The sequence below is a fragment of the Sciurus carolinensis genome, chromosome 5 (genome assembly GCF_902686445.1).
Source record: "Sciurus carolinensis chromosome 5, mSciCar1.2, whole genome shotgun sequence".
NCBI classification, from domain to species: domain Eukaryota; kingdom Metazoa; phylum Chordata; class Mammalia; order Rodentia; family Sciuridae; genus Sciurus; species Sciurus carolinensis.
The window spans coordinates 157,984,540-157,998,978 of NC_062217.1; the positions used below are offsets into that span (position 1 = coordinate 157,984,540).

The following is a 14,439-nucleotide window of genomic DNA, read 5'->3' on the forward strand; positions in this document are numbered from 1 at the left end:
TATATATATATATATATATTGTTATAGTTTAGATTTAGGTGTTCCCAAAAACTCATATGTGAGACAATGCAAGAAAGTTTAGAGGTGAAATGATTGGGTTATGTGAGTCTTAACCTAATTAATCTCCTGATAGGGAATAACTGGTGGTAACTACAGGCAGGTAGGGTGTGGCTGGAGGAAGTGGGTCCTTCAGGGTGTTCCTTTGGGGTAGATATTTTGTCTGTGGGGAGAGAAGCTCTCTCTGCTTCTTTGTGGTGCCCTGTCTTAAGCCACTTTCTTCTGCCAGAGTCTCTCACCACCATCTGCCACGCTTTGGGTCCAGAGCAATGGAGTCATGCTGCATCTATTTCCTACCATTCCAACACTTGACACGGTTCTGTTGGAGTAGAGGATCCGACACTTAACACAGTTCTGTTGAAAGATCATCCTCCCTCTTGGGGGCCATAGGAGTGGCATGTCTCCATGTGCAGTTGCTTTTAATACTAATAATCAGTATATCCTTAGATTCAGATTATAGAGAATACTGGGGAGATTTCATGGGGCTGGGACACAAAAAAACATACAATAAAGTTTAATATTAATACTTAGATGAAATCATAAATAAGCAATTATGATTTGCTTCAATTTGTAAGGAGCCTGTAATTTCTTTAATATACAAATTCTCTAAAAGTTATATATAGGTATATGAGAATGTATTCCTCTGAGCTTTGATGTGGTGTTTGATCTTCATTGCTTTCTTAGTGTTTATGATTAAGCTTAAAGATATTTTTCTGACTTAATAAAAAAATAAATAGGTTAATCATAAGTACAATTTGTATTCTTCCTGTGTCTAGTTCTTTAAAGATCAAAATAGAGTTTTAGTCTGCCATTGAGTACATGAAATAGAACAAATATTAACTATAAGCTGATTCCTCTATTCTCTGTTAGTAATAACAAAAACTTTCCACTGTTAATAACTAACATTAGAGTTCTTGAAAAGGGTAACTTCTGTAGAAACTTAATGACATATTCTTTCAGGAAAATTTAAACAAAATTAAAACTGCCCTCTACCTTGCTGGGAACTGTTTTTTTTTTGTTTTTTGTTTTTAATTTAAGCTATCATACAGTAAGAACATGTTTCTTGAAAAAGATCATTAATTATACTCTTAAAGATTTTTTTTTTTTTTGTGGTGTTGGGGATTGAACCCAAGGCCTTGTGCTTAACGGCTAGCACTCTACCAACTGAGCTATCTCCCCAGCCCCTTAAAGATTTTTTTACATAACATTTCATTGTATTAACCATGAAATGATGTAATCAATACCAAAGAAAAAACATACAAAAAGATTCTGTGAATAATAAAGATTCAGATTCCACCTCAGAACACTTGGCGTCTCTGTGTGCTGTTTCTCCACCATGCCGACGCCTCCCATCCACCTAGGACCCCCTACTGCTGCTAGGGCTGGACCCCAGCAGTCAACCATCTATGGACTGAGACCTCTGAAACCATGAACCCTCAGATAAGCTCTTCCTCCTCTAAAATTATGCTCGACGGGTCTTTTGGCCACAACAGTAAAAAAACTGACTAAAACAGACATTTTGACTTTCATTCATGGTTTCTGGCCCATAATTCCTTGTCCAAAGCATGTCACAGAAAACTAGAATTTCTCTTCCCAAGAAAGTCCAGAGAAACTCTAATCGCCCCTGCCTTTCTTCTTAGAGCTGACCGTAAATCAATTCTCTGACCTACTCTGTCTGATATTAGCTCATAAGACCTCCATTTCAGGAGTCCTGCTCCATAGCCAGGAGGAAGGAATGCTGTCCAGAGAAGCCAAGAAATCTGAACACACAGGCCTTGCTGGTTTTTGTTTTTAATATCTTTTAGTTGTTGATGGATTTTATTTGCTTATATGTGGTGCTGAGAATCAGACCCAGTGCCTCACACATGCTAGGCAAGCACTCTTCCACTGAGCCACAACGCCAGCCCCTCACCCAGTCTCTGAGCATTACATCATGCCCTTATTGCCCAGTCACATGACTCCACAGTTGTCCAGGCTGCCATCATGCCTGTGCAACTGAGTCTCTTAGAAAACCTGAAGGGCAAGGTTCGGAGAGCTTCTGGAGGCTTGCACAGCTGGAAGGGGCACGCTGCAGCTCCACAGCGCTGGAGGCGCCTGCCCGGGACCCTTCTAGACGCCACCTTATGCAGCTTTTCATCTCTTTACTTGTATTCTTTAAAATATCCTCCATCATAAGCTGGTAGATTAAATTCCTTGAGTTCTACGAGTCGCTCTACTAAATGAGTTGAGCCTAAGGAAGGGGGATGGGAACCCCAGTTGGTAGCTGGTTGGTCAGAAGAGCTGGAAGTGCTGGAAGCCTGGATTTGGGATGAGCACCTGAAGTTGGGAGCAGTCTTGTAGACCTAGCCATCGACCTGAGGGCTCTGATGCTGTCTCCAGGTAGACAGTGTAGAACTGAACTGAATTAGAGGATGCCCACTGGCATCCTCTGCGGAACTGCTGGCTTGCTTGCTGATGGGGAGGAAGCACATCTGGGGATGACAGAAGCGGTCTCTGTTGTGAATGTGCAGTTGGAGAAAGTTTGTTTTTCCACTCTATCATCGCGAACTTTGGCAGACATGGTGCTAAGCACTTATATACATTATTGATTCCAGAGGTAAATTCTGCACCTACAAAGTGCCAAGCACAAATTGTGACTCCTGTGACATACACACCTCATTTTATAGGTGAGGAAACTGAGACACATAGCAGTTAGGCAAATTGCCCAAGTTGCTAGCTACTAATCAATAGAATCAGGGTTGATTTAAGCCTACACATGCTTTATAATCTGTCTGATTTTAAAGTTGTTGCCGCCCAAAATAGTGTTACAGGCAAATCAACCACAGAACTACAAAACACTCCCATTTCCAAGTCTCCATAGTTAACATTCTTGCATTGAATCAAAGAAACACGTTCATATCATAGTGTGGGCAGATCTCAGTGAGGCTGAAAGAGCTTCGAGAAGCTCTTTCCCAATCTCTGCAGGAATCCCTGGTCTTGTCAGGGGGACAAACATGAAACAGAAAAAATAAATGAAGAAGCAGTGAAAAGGGACCACATCATCAAATAAAAATGCATGTGACTTATCAGGGAAGACACAATTAGTTTCAGAGTGGGACGTGTTGACCTTGAAATGCAATATGCTCTCCAACAAGGGAAGAGATTTCTGGACTAGTAGAATCCAGAAAGGTGCTCCTGGGTATGGAAGGAGGAGTCAGCTCGAAGGGTCAGGGTGAGAAAGGAGAGGGGGCGTTCAGCAGGAGCCAGAGGCAGACAAGAGGAGGTGGGTGTACAGATGCAGAGGTGTTCTTCCAGCCTGACCCACAGGCTGGACCAGGGTGAGGCTGCGGAGGCTTGGATGGCCAAATCCTTCCTTCTTAGACCATAGATCCTTGTCTCCTAACCCCATGTCTTAATTGGTCCAAATAGTTTGCCTTCCTTGGAAGGATACTTGGTGGCCCTAGAATTGGAATTGGGGGTCAAGCCTTTATGGGATGGAGGAGAAGGCCTCTGGCTATGCATTCCTCCTTCTAGCCTTGTGGGCTTTCCGATCAAGGAACAAAAGCCTATTGGCTCCTCCCTCTCTCTTGTTCCTTCCCTTCTGTGCTGTTTTCCTAGAGCTGCCATCCCCGAGTCCGACAAACCAGATGGCTTCAAAAATAGAAACTTATTGTTTTACAGTTCTTGGGGCCAGAAGTCAGAAATCCAGGTGTCAGTGGGGCCACCCTCCTTCTGAGACTATGTAGAGATCCCTCCTTGCCTCTCTCTGCATGCTGGTGGTGGCTGTCAATCTTTGGTGTTCCCTGGCTTGCAGCTGCATCTGTCACCACCTGCTACTCTCCCTTGTGTGTCTCTGTCTAAACCTCCCACTTCTTGTAAGATACCAGCCACATTGAATGGGGGCCCACCTTAATGACCAGATCTTAACTTGATTACATCTGCAAAGACCCTATTTACAAGATCACCTTGTCATGCAATAGGAGTAGGACTTCAGTGTATCCTTGGTGAGAACACAGTTCAACCATACCCCTCCCTCGGACAGTCAAGGCATGCTTATTATGCTTAGTTCATGGGTTCCTGGGGAGCAAGGAGAGTAAAATGGACATATGCTAGCAACTCCCTCCTTTCCCCAATCCCAACAGACTTTCCTTGGAATTTTTTTAATCAACTGCATGACGGATGTGATCCTGCAGTATGTATAATCAGAAAAATGAGAAATTACACTCTATTCATGTATGATCTATCAAAATGTATAAATGCATTCTACTGTCATGTACAACTAATTAGAACAAATAAAAAATTAATAAAAAAAAAGAAAAAAAAAAACCTGAAAAAAAAAAAAGCAAAAAAACCTCAAAGATCCTTCCCCAGGTAAATGGATAAACAAACTGTGGTTCAACCATAGTACAAAATGCTGCTCAATAATAAAAGGAACAAATAATTGATGCATGCAACAACTTGGGTGAATATCATAAGCTTTATAATGGGTTAATAAAGTCAGTCTCAAAAAGTTATAATCTCAAAAAAAAAAGTCAAGTTTTCGGGAAAGCAGTCCAGGGAGCAGGTATACCCCATCCCTACCAAATCCCCTACTTTGAGAAACAAAACAAAACCACAACTGTCACCCCCTTCACTCTCTTGGGCATCCTGCTGTCAACAGATTTGGGTTTTCAGAGTTGGTGGGGGTCGCATAGCTGGGCATACAGTTGTCATCATAGCCCTATGTGCTGAGAGGTGACTCTGGGCTAGGCTTGAGCTCAGACCTCACAACAGCAGGGAAGGAAAGGATTGTTATTCCCATCTTGCAGATTTGAAAACTGAGGACTGAGAGTCTACGTAAACTGCTCACTGTCACTGGGCTGAACCAGGACCCAAACCCAAGTCTGTAAGTTTCTTAATCAGTGTGTTCTTCTGACAATACCCTCTTTTTTGTTTACCTGTTCTTGTGACTACGTCTTTTCATCCTAGATCTTATTAATGCTGAGGACGACTGACCTCCCCCTTCTCATTGGAGAAGTCTAGGAATCATGATAAAATCAGCCAACAATGGCTTACTGGGCCCAGTCATGCCAGAGGACACTGGTCAAAGTACCTTACATTTAATCCTCACCAGTCCTTTTCCAGCTGGGGACACAGAGAGGTAAAGTACTCAGTCAGTACCACATAGGAAGGCAGGCTGTGGCACTAGGTGTTTGACTCCAGAGTCTGTGTTAAAAGGGAACTGGGCAGGGTCTCCTGGAGGGGGTGGCCTGAAGATGATCAAAGAGGCCACACCAGGGAGTGGCACTCACCCTGGGCCAGCTGCATGGGTGCCCACTCCATGAGGTCAGCATGTCACAGGCTCTCTCTGTTCCCGGCGTCACTCTGGCATGCAGAGGCCTCCGGTGTAGCCTTCCATAATGGTCACCTGATCCCAGAGCCGGTGGGCACAGAGCCTGAGATGTTTATTCTCCGCAGACCAACTGGCTTGACAGACAGGCTGATGATAAGAGAAGACAGAAGAGGCCACTAAGCAGGGGCTGCATGAAGGAACCCCCTCTCTCTGAGAAGTGCTGTTTTGCTTGGCTGGGCCCTGGAGTCACACCGCGGGCTTCTGAATGACAGTGACATTCCCCAGGGATTAAGCATGTAGTGTGGAAGCTGGGTCTCCACAGGGGGTGCAGAGCCCTATGGAACTTAAATCATGCAATTAGTCACCAGCTGACATTTCCCCCACATTCATGTCATACCTCCATCACTTCCTATCCCCCCACCCCAAGAAATTCAGTTGCAACTAGTTTTATAACATGTAGGAGCCTAGTACTGGGACCTGCCTTGCTTTATCTTGGAAACAGCATGTGAGCATGTTGTTCTCTGGTTCTCTGGTTCACCCAAGCACAACTCCAAAGTCCACCATCAAGGAAGCCATCTCTTCTGTTGCCCTGAGTCACTAGGATCCTAGACTCAATCTGCACTTGGTTTGTTGCCAGGTACTAAGCTAGTAGTGAAAGGACAGAGTTCTTACTCCCTGAGGCTTGAGACAATGATGGTTTTGGGGGAGGCAAAGATGCTCATGTCACTTGTGATTTGGGATAATCGTTTTTCTGTTCCAGGACAATGAACACGCCCAATGGTCCAGAACCTGGAGTTCTTGACATCCCCCCCTCCCCCGCTGCCTCTCTGATTATAATACAACACCTGTGGGGCTTATTAGAGGACCAGGGTTCTGGCTGATAAATCCCCTACCAGAGGAGATGGAGGCTAAGCTTTTCCCTGCAGCCAATGAGGGACGTTCTCTGAGTTGTCGGGCAGAAAAGAGCCTCATGGGTCATGTCCTCACTTTTCCTCAGCTAAAGTTCCCTGACTGTCTCCTTCAAATTCAAATGTGCATCCAGTTCCATGAGTAACCATATTATTTTTAAACAGCATCCTTCAGCACTGTCTCTCCTGGGTTTTCAGAGAGGTGATCCCTTGTGAAACCAGGATGGGGTTTTATTTTATGATTGTTTTTAAACATCTGCAGGGATTCCATGGAGTTCAAAAACAAGATTATATTCTGGTTTTGCAAGAGATATGACAAACAGATAAAGCTCAACTTAGGGGTGTAGAAAAGAGAAGCCCTGGAGGGAAACCAATGGTTGGAACCGTTTAGACAGCTGAGAGGATCAGACCTTGAGTGTTTAGAGAGGGGCATCCAGGATCAAAAGCCCCATCTCACCAAGAAACACCAGATAGAGTAATTTAAGAACTCAACTCTAGCAGTAATAAAGACGGAGGTTAGATGCACAGCTCTTTCATTCACCAGCTGGCTAAGGGGCTGAATTTCACTGAGCCTTAGTTTTCTTCTCTGTAAAATGGGCAGAAAATAACAACCTAAAAGATGGTTGTGAGGATTAAATGGGAAATGTTATGTGCTGAAGACAGACTGACACAGTAACATTTAAAAAATGGTAACTTCTTATTAACACAATAATGGTTAATATGTTACAGCTAAAATTGATAGGTTGCTTGGTATATATCCATAATTGTTAAATTAGTAGATTGTAATTAATTATATCAACTCAACTGCTGGCAAATTCTTATTTAATTATTTAACTGTCTCTCCTGGAGCTGTTAGAATATCTAAAGGGTAGAGTTTAAATCTGGACAATATTATTCTTTCTTCATTCTTTCAGATGAATTTTTGCTTTAAAAGCAAATATCCTATTAATGTACTAAGTGTTGTTACAATTACTAGTTGAATATGAATCATTAAGTTTTGTCATTAGTTAATACAAATAACAATGTCCATAAGAAGATTTAAATAATATGCATTTCAGTACATTTTATTTCAAATATTCAAACAACATGGAAGGTCATAAAAGAACTAGGGACTAACATGGAGTAAATTAAATTCCACACAAGAATGATTACATCAAAATGAATCCAACTATTATGTACAACTGTAATGTACCAAAAAAATATAATGCTTTTGCCATTCACATTATTTTAAAAAAACAAGGTCATTAAAGGGAAAGGTTTGGGCCCTGTCCCAATTTCCAGAGGCACTTGCCGTAATAATTACTTGTAGAAAATTTCCAGAAAGTTCTATACTCTGATTTTACACAAATTTAACATACTACAATGCTACTGAGGACCTTTTATGTTCTTCCTGATGATAGCTGGAGGAAGTTCCTTCCCAGCAGTGTATGGAGGTCTACCTCCTCCCTTTGCAGATTACACTGTAATCCTGCATAGGTGGGACCATCTTTCTATAAGCAGACCTCCTAACTGGTAGGCACTCTCACCCTTTTTAGTAACAATGACAAAAATCAACCCCCTTGTCCAAGTAGCTCTATAGATAAACCCATAGAATAAATTCCCAGAAGGGTACTGTTGAGTCAATTTCCCTTGTTGCAGTTTAAAAACTTTTTTTTTTTTATTACTTATTTATTTTTATGTGGTGCTGAGGATCGAACCCAGTGCCTCACCCATGTGAGGCAAGAGCTCTACCACTGAGCTACAGCCTCAGCCCCCCTTGTTGGAATTTTAATGGTCAATTCCAATTCCCTTCCAAAGAGGTTGCAGTAACCTATACTCTTGCTTTCTCCCAGTGTATGAGAATGCATTTCAAAGTTTCACCAGCTCTGGGTATTAGCAAACTTTACAGTCTACTAAGTAAACTGTTATCTAAAAAATAACAGTAATAGTACACATAATGGAACCATAGCACATCTTAAATGATCTCATCTGCAGGGAAGAATGCTTACCATCAGCCCCAAAGGTGGGCTTTCTCACCTTTGAATACAGGACAGACAACCAGGAGTTCAGACCAGAGTCTAAACCTCCACTCCACTGTTCCTATTCCAGCTCTCTTGCACGGGTTCTTCAAACTTCTCTGTCTGCAAAGTGGTGATATGAAATGAAATATGGCTCAAGAAGACTTCTAGGACTAGAGCCTGGAACTCGGTGAACATTTATTTATTAATACTAGAGAGCAAGCCAGAGGTCAGAGTCCCAGCAAGTTTGAGAATGATCTTAGAGTAATAGAGACCTGGGTGCTATTTCCCTCTCTTTCCTTCGGATTGCTTCATTTCTTTACATTTTCTTATTGCACCATCAATTTAGATATCTCCTACTAATTGACTGATCTGGGTAGACAAGAGTGGCAGAGTTGAATCATAAAGCAGGTGGCCTTTTACATTCACTGGAAGACACAGGCAGCATCACAAGAGAGATGAGTTAAGGGGTGAGGTGATGAGCTCTGGACAGACTGATTACCTGCGATCCTGCTATTTGTCCCTTAAAAGCAGGGTAGCCTTGAGCAAGTTCTTACTATCTGACACTCTTTCCTCAATTATAACATACGGATAGTGGTAGCCACTTCATGGGGTAACTATGGGTGTGAAGGTGACTTATGAAATCCCTAAGCAGCTGATTCCAGTTAGGTGTTCAACATGTTAAACACCAGTAGCCTCACTGCCTGCTGGTAGTGCGTGGGTCAAGGAGGGACAGGACATCCTTGCAGAGTGGAACACAGAGATGTTACCAGCCCTCACCTTGCAGTCACACTTCCCATTTGTGAAACCAGTGACTCAGTCTTCCTCTTGCTTCAGTTACTGTGAAGCACACCCTTCAGCGACCTGGAAGGGGACAGTGCAGAAAAAGCAGGGCTGCAATCCCAGCTAGTATCTTTATGCTTTCTCATTACTTCTGGAAAGAAAAGAGAAAAGATAAATTTAAAAAATTTTTTCACTGGAACTGTTTAATGCACTTACTATTTGATCTGCATAATGGAAATGCTTGTCCAACATCATCCTGGAAGACTTTTGGGGGTATCTGAGATAGGACATGGAGGAGATTCAGATTTCTGCCAGTGTTGCCCTCTCCCTTTGGATCTGCTCCAATGCCAATTTTGGTGATTACGTAACACATGAACTGCACACATAAATCATGGAAATAGGATTTCTGAAAAACACCTTGTGAAACATTCATTTTTCTCTGATTTTATTTTGAAATTTTCAAATTTATGGAAAGGGTGACCGAAAAGCCTAAAGAATACCTAGATTTATACATTGTTTCTTATTTTGTCACATAAGCTAGTCTTGTGGTGCAGAGAGTTCATCTGTACAATGTGCTCTTAGGTTGGGTGTGATGGTGCATACCTGTAATCCCTGCGACTGGGGAGGCTGAAGCAAGAAGATCCCAAGTTCCAGGCCAGTCTCAGCAACTTCAGGAGGCTTTGAATCAAAACAAGAAAAAAAAAAAAAAAAAAAAAAAAATTGAAAGGGCTGGGGACGTTGCTCAGTGGCAAAGCCACCCTGGGTTCAATCCTGGTGCCACAAAAATAAAACTAAATTAAAAGTTGATAATTGTAAAGAACATAATATTCTCTGCAAAAATGTTAGGAGGTTAGACTTAATAATATGGTGTGACTTCTGAGCACTCAGCTTCCTGGAATTTGAAATCTATGGTTCTATTTGGCTACAATACTGTAAAGTAAAGAATCATACCTATAATAAATGCTACATGGAACACCTCCTGCACCAAATAGGCAAGATACATCACCCCTACTCCTGGGGGATATTCTGGAGCTAGGGTCTCCTTACTCCCAATTTGCTTAGCACTTGGTAACTGACAGAGGCTGTCATTCCATTGGTAAATTGTAGAATCTGGACTCAAAATCAGGTCTTGGTGACTACAAAGACCTTTGCCCTGAGGTTTTTAAGTATTCTCAGAGGGAGATTTTGATGCAAATATATAGAAAGATTTAATTTATTTTCTAGAAGAGTTGCACTGTTCATTTCGGGTAATGTCTTTCCACCAAGGAAATCTGGAGGTGAGGGTAGACGATAGGGTTTTATGGAAACCATAGTTAAGACTTAGCAATAGAAACTGAAGATAACCCATGAACCAATCATTCAGAGAACCGGACAGGAGTTTTGTTCCTACAGCCTCAGCCCGGTGTCCTTGGACAAATCTCCCCAACCTCCTCACTTGTAAAGTGGGAACAGCAATCAATCCCTATTCACTTGAGATTTGTTTGTTTGTTTGTTTTGAGGGGGAGGGCGAGACTCCATTTTCTGAACTGTGATCTGAGCTTCATGAATATAAAGAATTGATCATATAATTTCATTTGTCAGAGGAGGGGAAAAAAAGTGAGGGAAGAAGGGGATAGAGAAAGAGAACATCACAGGTAGGATGGCAGAAATGGAGAGGAGCAGACATAGCTTCCTGAGGTTGGGTTGGAAGTTCCCAACCGAGATGAGAAAACATTCCAAAGGGAATTCAGTAGCTGCTGGGTCTGAGATCCACCTCCAGAATTCCCCTCCTCGTGGCTATGGGAGGGTGGCGACACTGCTTCAGCACCCCAGCAAACTCCTTTCTAGGCCATGGGCCGTCTGGAGCGCTCTGGCTTCCGGGCAGCAGAGACACGCTTTTTTCCGCTTCCCGGGGCTGCTGGCGTCGGGATTTGGAATGCCTGTAAGCCCGACAGCCAGTAAGAAGCCCCTGGACAGCCACTTTCCCGGTCTTTGCCCAGCTGCTAGACATTTCTGCGGAACCAGGTGCTTCCTAGGCACGCACCCGCGCCCCAGGATACTAAGCTGCACCTGGGTCTTTAGAGGCGCACGTTGTCCACGCCCACGGCGAGCATTCGGGTGCACAGGTGGCCGCGCATGAGGCTTCCTGAGCAAGGGGCAGAAATCCAGAGGCGGCGAAGGCAGACGTCTGACGACGCTCCCCTCTGTACCCTTTATAGTCCCACTAAGATTTGCCAATAAGTAGCAAGTATAGGACGTCTGCTTGATTTTGGTTTTGCGCTCGCGGGGTCTTTTCAGTGAGGAGAAAAGGAAATGCGGAAACCCACCGCAACCACTACCGCTGCTTCTGGGGACCCCTGCGATAAGCAGCTGGAATTGCCAATTTGGAGAGCCTTCGGGCCTGGTCATCTAAGACCTGAGGTTACAGGTCCCACCGGCCTGGGGTAGGGTCTGGATATTTCTTCTAAGGAGTCGGGTCCCTCAAAGGCGAGTGGCGCTGGCGGGACTCCAGCCGCGCCGGAAGATGCCAAGCCCGGAGCACCAGCGATGTGCGCGGACGCCCCGGGCCTCAGTCCGCTCCGCCTGGCAGGAGGGGTGCCAGGCCTCGCGCGCCGTTCCCGGGACAACCGGGAGGCCTCGCTGCTCCCGGGAGAGCGAGAGCGCGGCGGCGGGCCGCTGGCGGGCGTGCGTTCCGCCTTCTCACGCCGTGTGCTGCGCTGCGGAGCGCCAGGCTCGGGACCGGAGGGCTCACGCCGCGCTCCCGGCTCGCTGTGCCTAGAGGCAGCGGGCTGAGCTCCCCCGGCCACCCCAGCGTCGAGCGGACCCTGGCCGCCAAGCAGCTCCCGCCGGCCGGGAGACGCCCCCGTCCCCCGCCCCCGCTTGGCCAGGCCGGCTGAGCGGGAGCGGCGGGAGGCGGAGGAGGCGGCGCCGCGGGGACTGCCTCCTCCCCGCCCCTCGCGTCTCCTCCCCGCGCCACCGAAAAGGACAAGGGGACTAGGCACGGGGACCCCGGCCAGAGAGCGCCGGTGCCCTGGGACCGCCCCTCTCGCGCGTTCCCTCGCCGCGAGCCCGGGTGGGTCTCGCCCCGTATGGTGCTGGCAGCACCCATGAGCCAGGACGCGGACCCCAGCGGTCCGGAGCAACCGGACAGAGATGCCTGCGTTGTGCCGGGTGCCCAGGCGTCCCCGGCGCCCCCGGGCCCACGAGGGATGCAGCCGCCGCCTCCGCCGCCGCCCCAAGCCGGCCTACCCCAGATCATCCAAAAGTAAGAGGAGGGAGAAGGGAGCCGGAACGGTGGGTGCGCTTGGGACACCCTCTTTGTGGCTTCATCTTCGGTCCCTGCTAAACCTAGCCTGGCCCCCTTGCGTTTGAAGTTTTCTAGCTCTCTCTCTGGGGTGCCATTCTGGCTGGCTGTAAGGTTGGGGAGGAAGAAGCAAAGTTATTTGGGGGAAGTACTTTTGTTTTCCTCATCCCCTGTCTTTTCAGGGATGTTAGTTGACTCTTTTGAACCAAAATAGTTCAAATTGGGGGAAAATGACCCAGAGACTGTTTTTCATCTTTCTGGTCCCCGGAGGCCTCTGGAATGTATGGAGAGTCGGGCGTGAGTGTGCGCGCGCCTGAGGGTGCGTAAGTGAAATGCTTTCACGAATGAAACCACCCTTAATGGTGGCCTGGAGTCAACCAGTGACTTTGGGGTGGCAAAGAAGATGAGGGCTTGTAAACAACATATTTGGCTTTGCCCCGAGGTGTAGACACTTTTCAAGAAGGCCCTTGCGAAGGGCTCTCGGCCGCACCACAGTTTACCATGAATGTTACCATCTTGTGACTCGGGTGAACTGTGCGACTTGGGTCGTGAATTGCATTGTCGTCCCAATGCGTGAGTTGGTTGGGATGGGCAGTAGATCCCGAGAAGCTCTTTCGGTCCCTTTGGGAAACGTAAAGTAAAATGGTGATGTTTTGTTTTCTTCCTCCTAGCGAGATTTTGACAGTTTCAGGCCTACAATGCTGGTTTATTTGAAGGATCTTTATTTTCCTAAAGGTTTAGTTAGCTTGTGACGAAGTTCTCAATACTAGTTTAAGAAGTGTAGGAAAGTGAATGGTGAGCGCTTTGGGGAAACTAAGCGGCACTCAATAACTGCACATAAGTACAGCAAAAATCTGTCGCATGGAGCTGCTGTATTGATGCTGGGAGTTACTAAACTTATTAAAATGTAGCAAGAGATGTAATCAGTGAGGGGTGTAAGTGGAAGCAAATAGCAGTTAAATATTTATAGTCTTGAAAACCGACTTATGTAATAGAGTGAAAACTCAAGTTTGACATCAATAATGCTGGTCTCATATTTCAGTACAAAATGGTTCCCTATTTATTGACTGGAATAGTAAAGCTCCATTTTTAAAGTTTTTTTGCTTTAAAAATTTGCTATTTTATATAACTTTTAATTACTGTTTCCAACTATTTAAAATGGAAATATTTCATGTTATTGTTTTGCAGATTATTTCAGCTAACACTAAATATGATTGATAGTTTATATAACTCCTTACTTGACATATCTCTTTAGTCCTTAACATAAATATAAACCGAAAGAAAAAAAGTATTAAAAATATAAATTCTACTTACTAAAAAAAATTCACTTTGACCAATTATTAATTTGGAAACATCTGATGTACTTCTCACTCAGCCACTGGCTTGTGCCTTGAAATTAGGGTACATAGGGAACTTATGGAATTTACTTTGGTATTGTAATTTCCTACATTTTTCTATCATTTGTTTTTCAGTAGGAGAAAACTAGGAAATTCATATTCACAGAAAAATCTTTGGAGATGGGTGTCTGATTATGAAATGATGCCAGATGGAAAATAAATGCCATTTTGTGCAAATGGGCCATTTAACATAGATTTTAATTACTTCCTATAATTAATAATTTATCCTAAAAACTTCTCCCCCATTTTGAAAATTCTTTCTCTGGAATATCTTATTTTAAAAGACAGAACTGAGCTTTTCAAAGATGGCCCCCTCTGCTTACAGCCCAGGATGGAGATCTCAAGGAGCACCTTATGGCTCTGTCTTGTTTTGCATTGGTGACAGATCGCTGTTCAGGGACCAGGTCCAAGGCCAGTGAATGTGCCCATGGGATTTGATGTTCGGGCGCTTATGTTTCAGAGTCTTTCTTTATAAGGATGATTTGGGGTTTGTGCTCCCCTCTGTCCCCATTGAAATTCCGCTGGAACCAGGCGCAACATGGCAAATGGCTTTGCAGGTCCATCTTTAATGCGCTGAAACTTGAGCAGCTTATTTTGAAACCACGTTTGCATAATTTAATCTCAGCAACCATTTTTATGTAGTGATGAGGTGGTGCCGTTCGTTTGCACCAGCCATCCTTGAGAAAATGTAGCGGTGAGACTG

At 44.7% G+C, this 14,439-nt stretch overlaps 1 protein-coding gene and 1 long non-coding RNA gene across 2 annotated transcripts in view; one reads left to right on the forward strand and one right to left on the reverse strand.

The window, feature by feature from the left end:
• Window positions 1-1,878: 1,878 nt before the first annotated feature.
• On the reverse strand, window positions 1,879-9,195 carry LOC124985411 (uncharacterized). Its single transcript, XR_007108853.1, has 4 exons — window positions 9,054-9,195; window positions 8,293-8,396; window positions 5,328-5,515; window positions 1,879-2,666 (listed from the first exon to the last, which is right to left on the reverse strand). It is a non-coding gene; the product is annotated as an uncharacterized LOC124985411 (long non-coding RNA).
• Window positions 9,196-11,705: 2,510 nt separating this feature from the next.
• The window catches only part of Rbm20 (RNA binding motif protein 20), a 177,745-nt gene continuing 175,011 nt past the window's right edge, over window positions 11,706-14,439 (forward strand). The window contains exon 1 of the mRNA XM_047552872.1: window positions 11,706-12,300. Within this exon, the coding sequence (XP_047408828.1) occupies window positions 12,125-12,300 (176 nt within the window). The 5' untranslated portion in view covers window positions 11,706-12,124. The remainder of the gene's footprint in view (window positions 12,301-14,439) is intronic.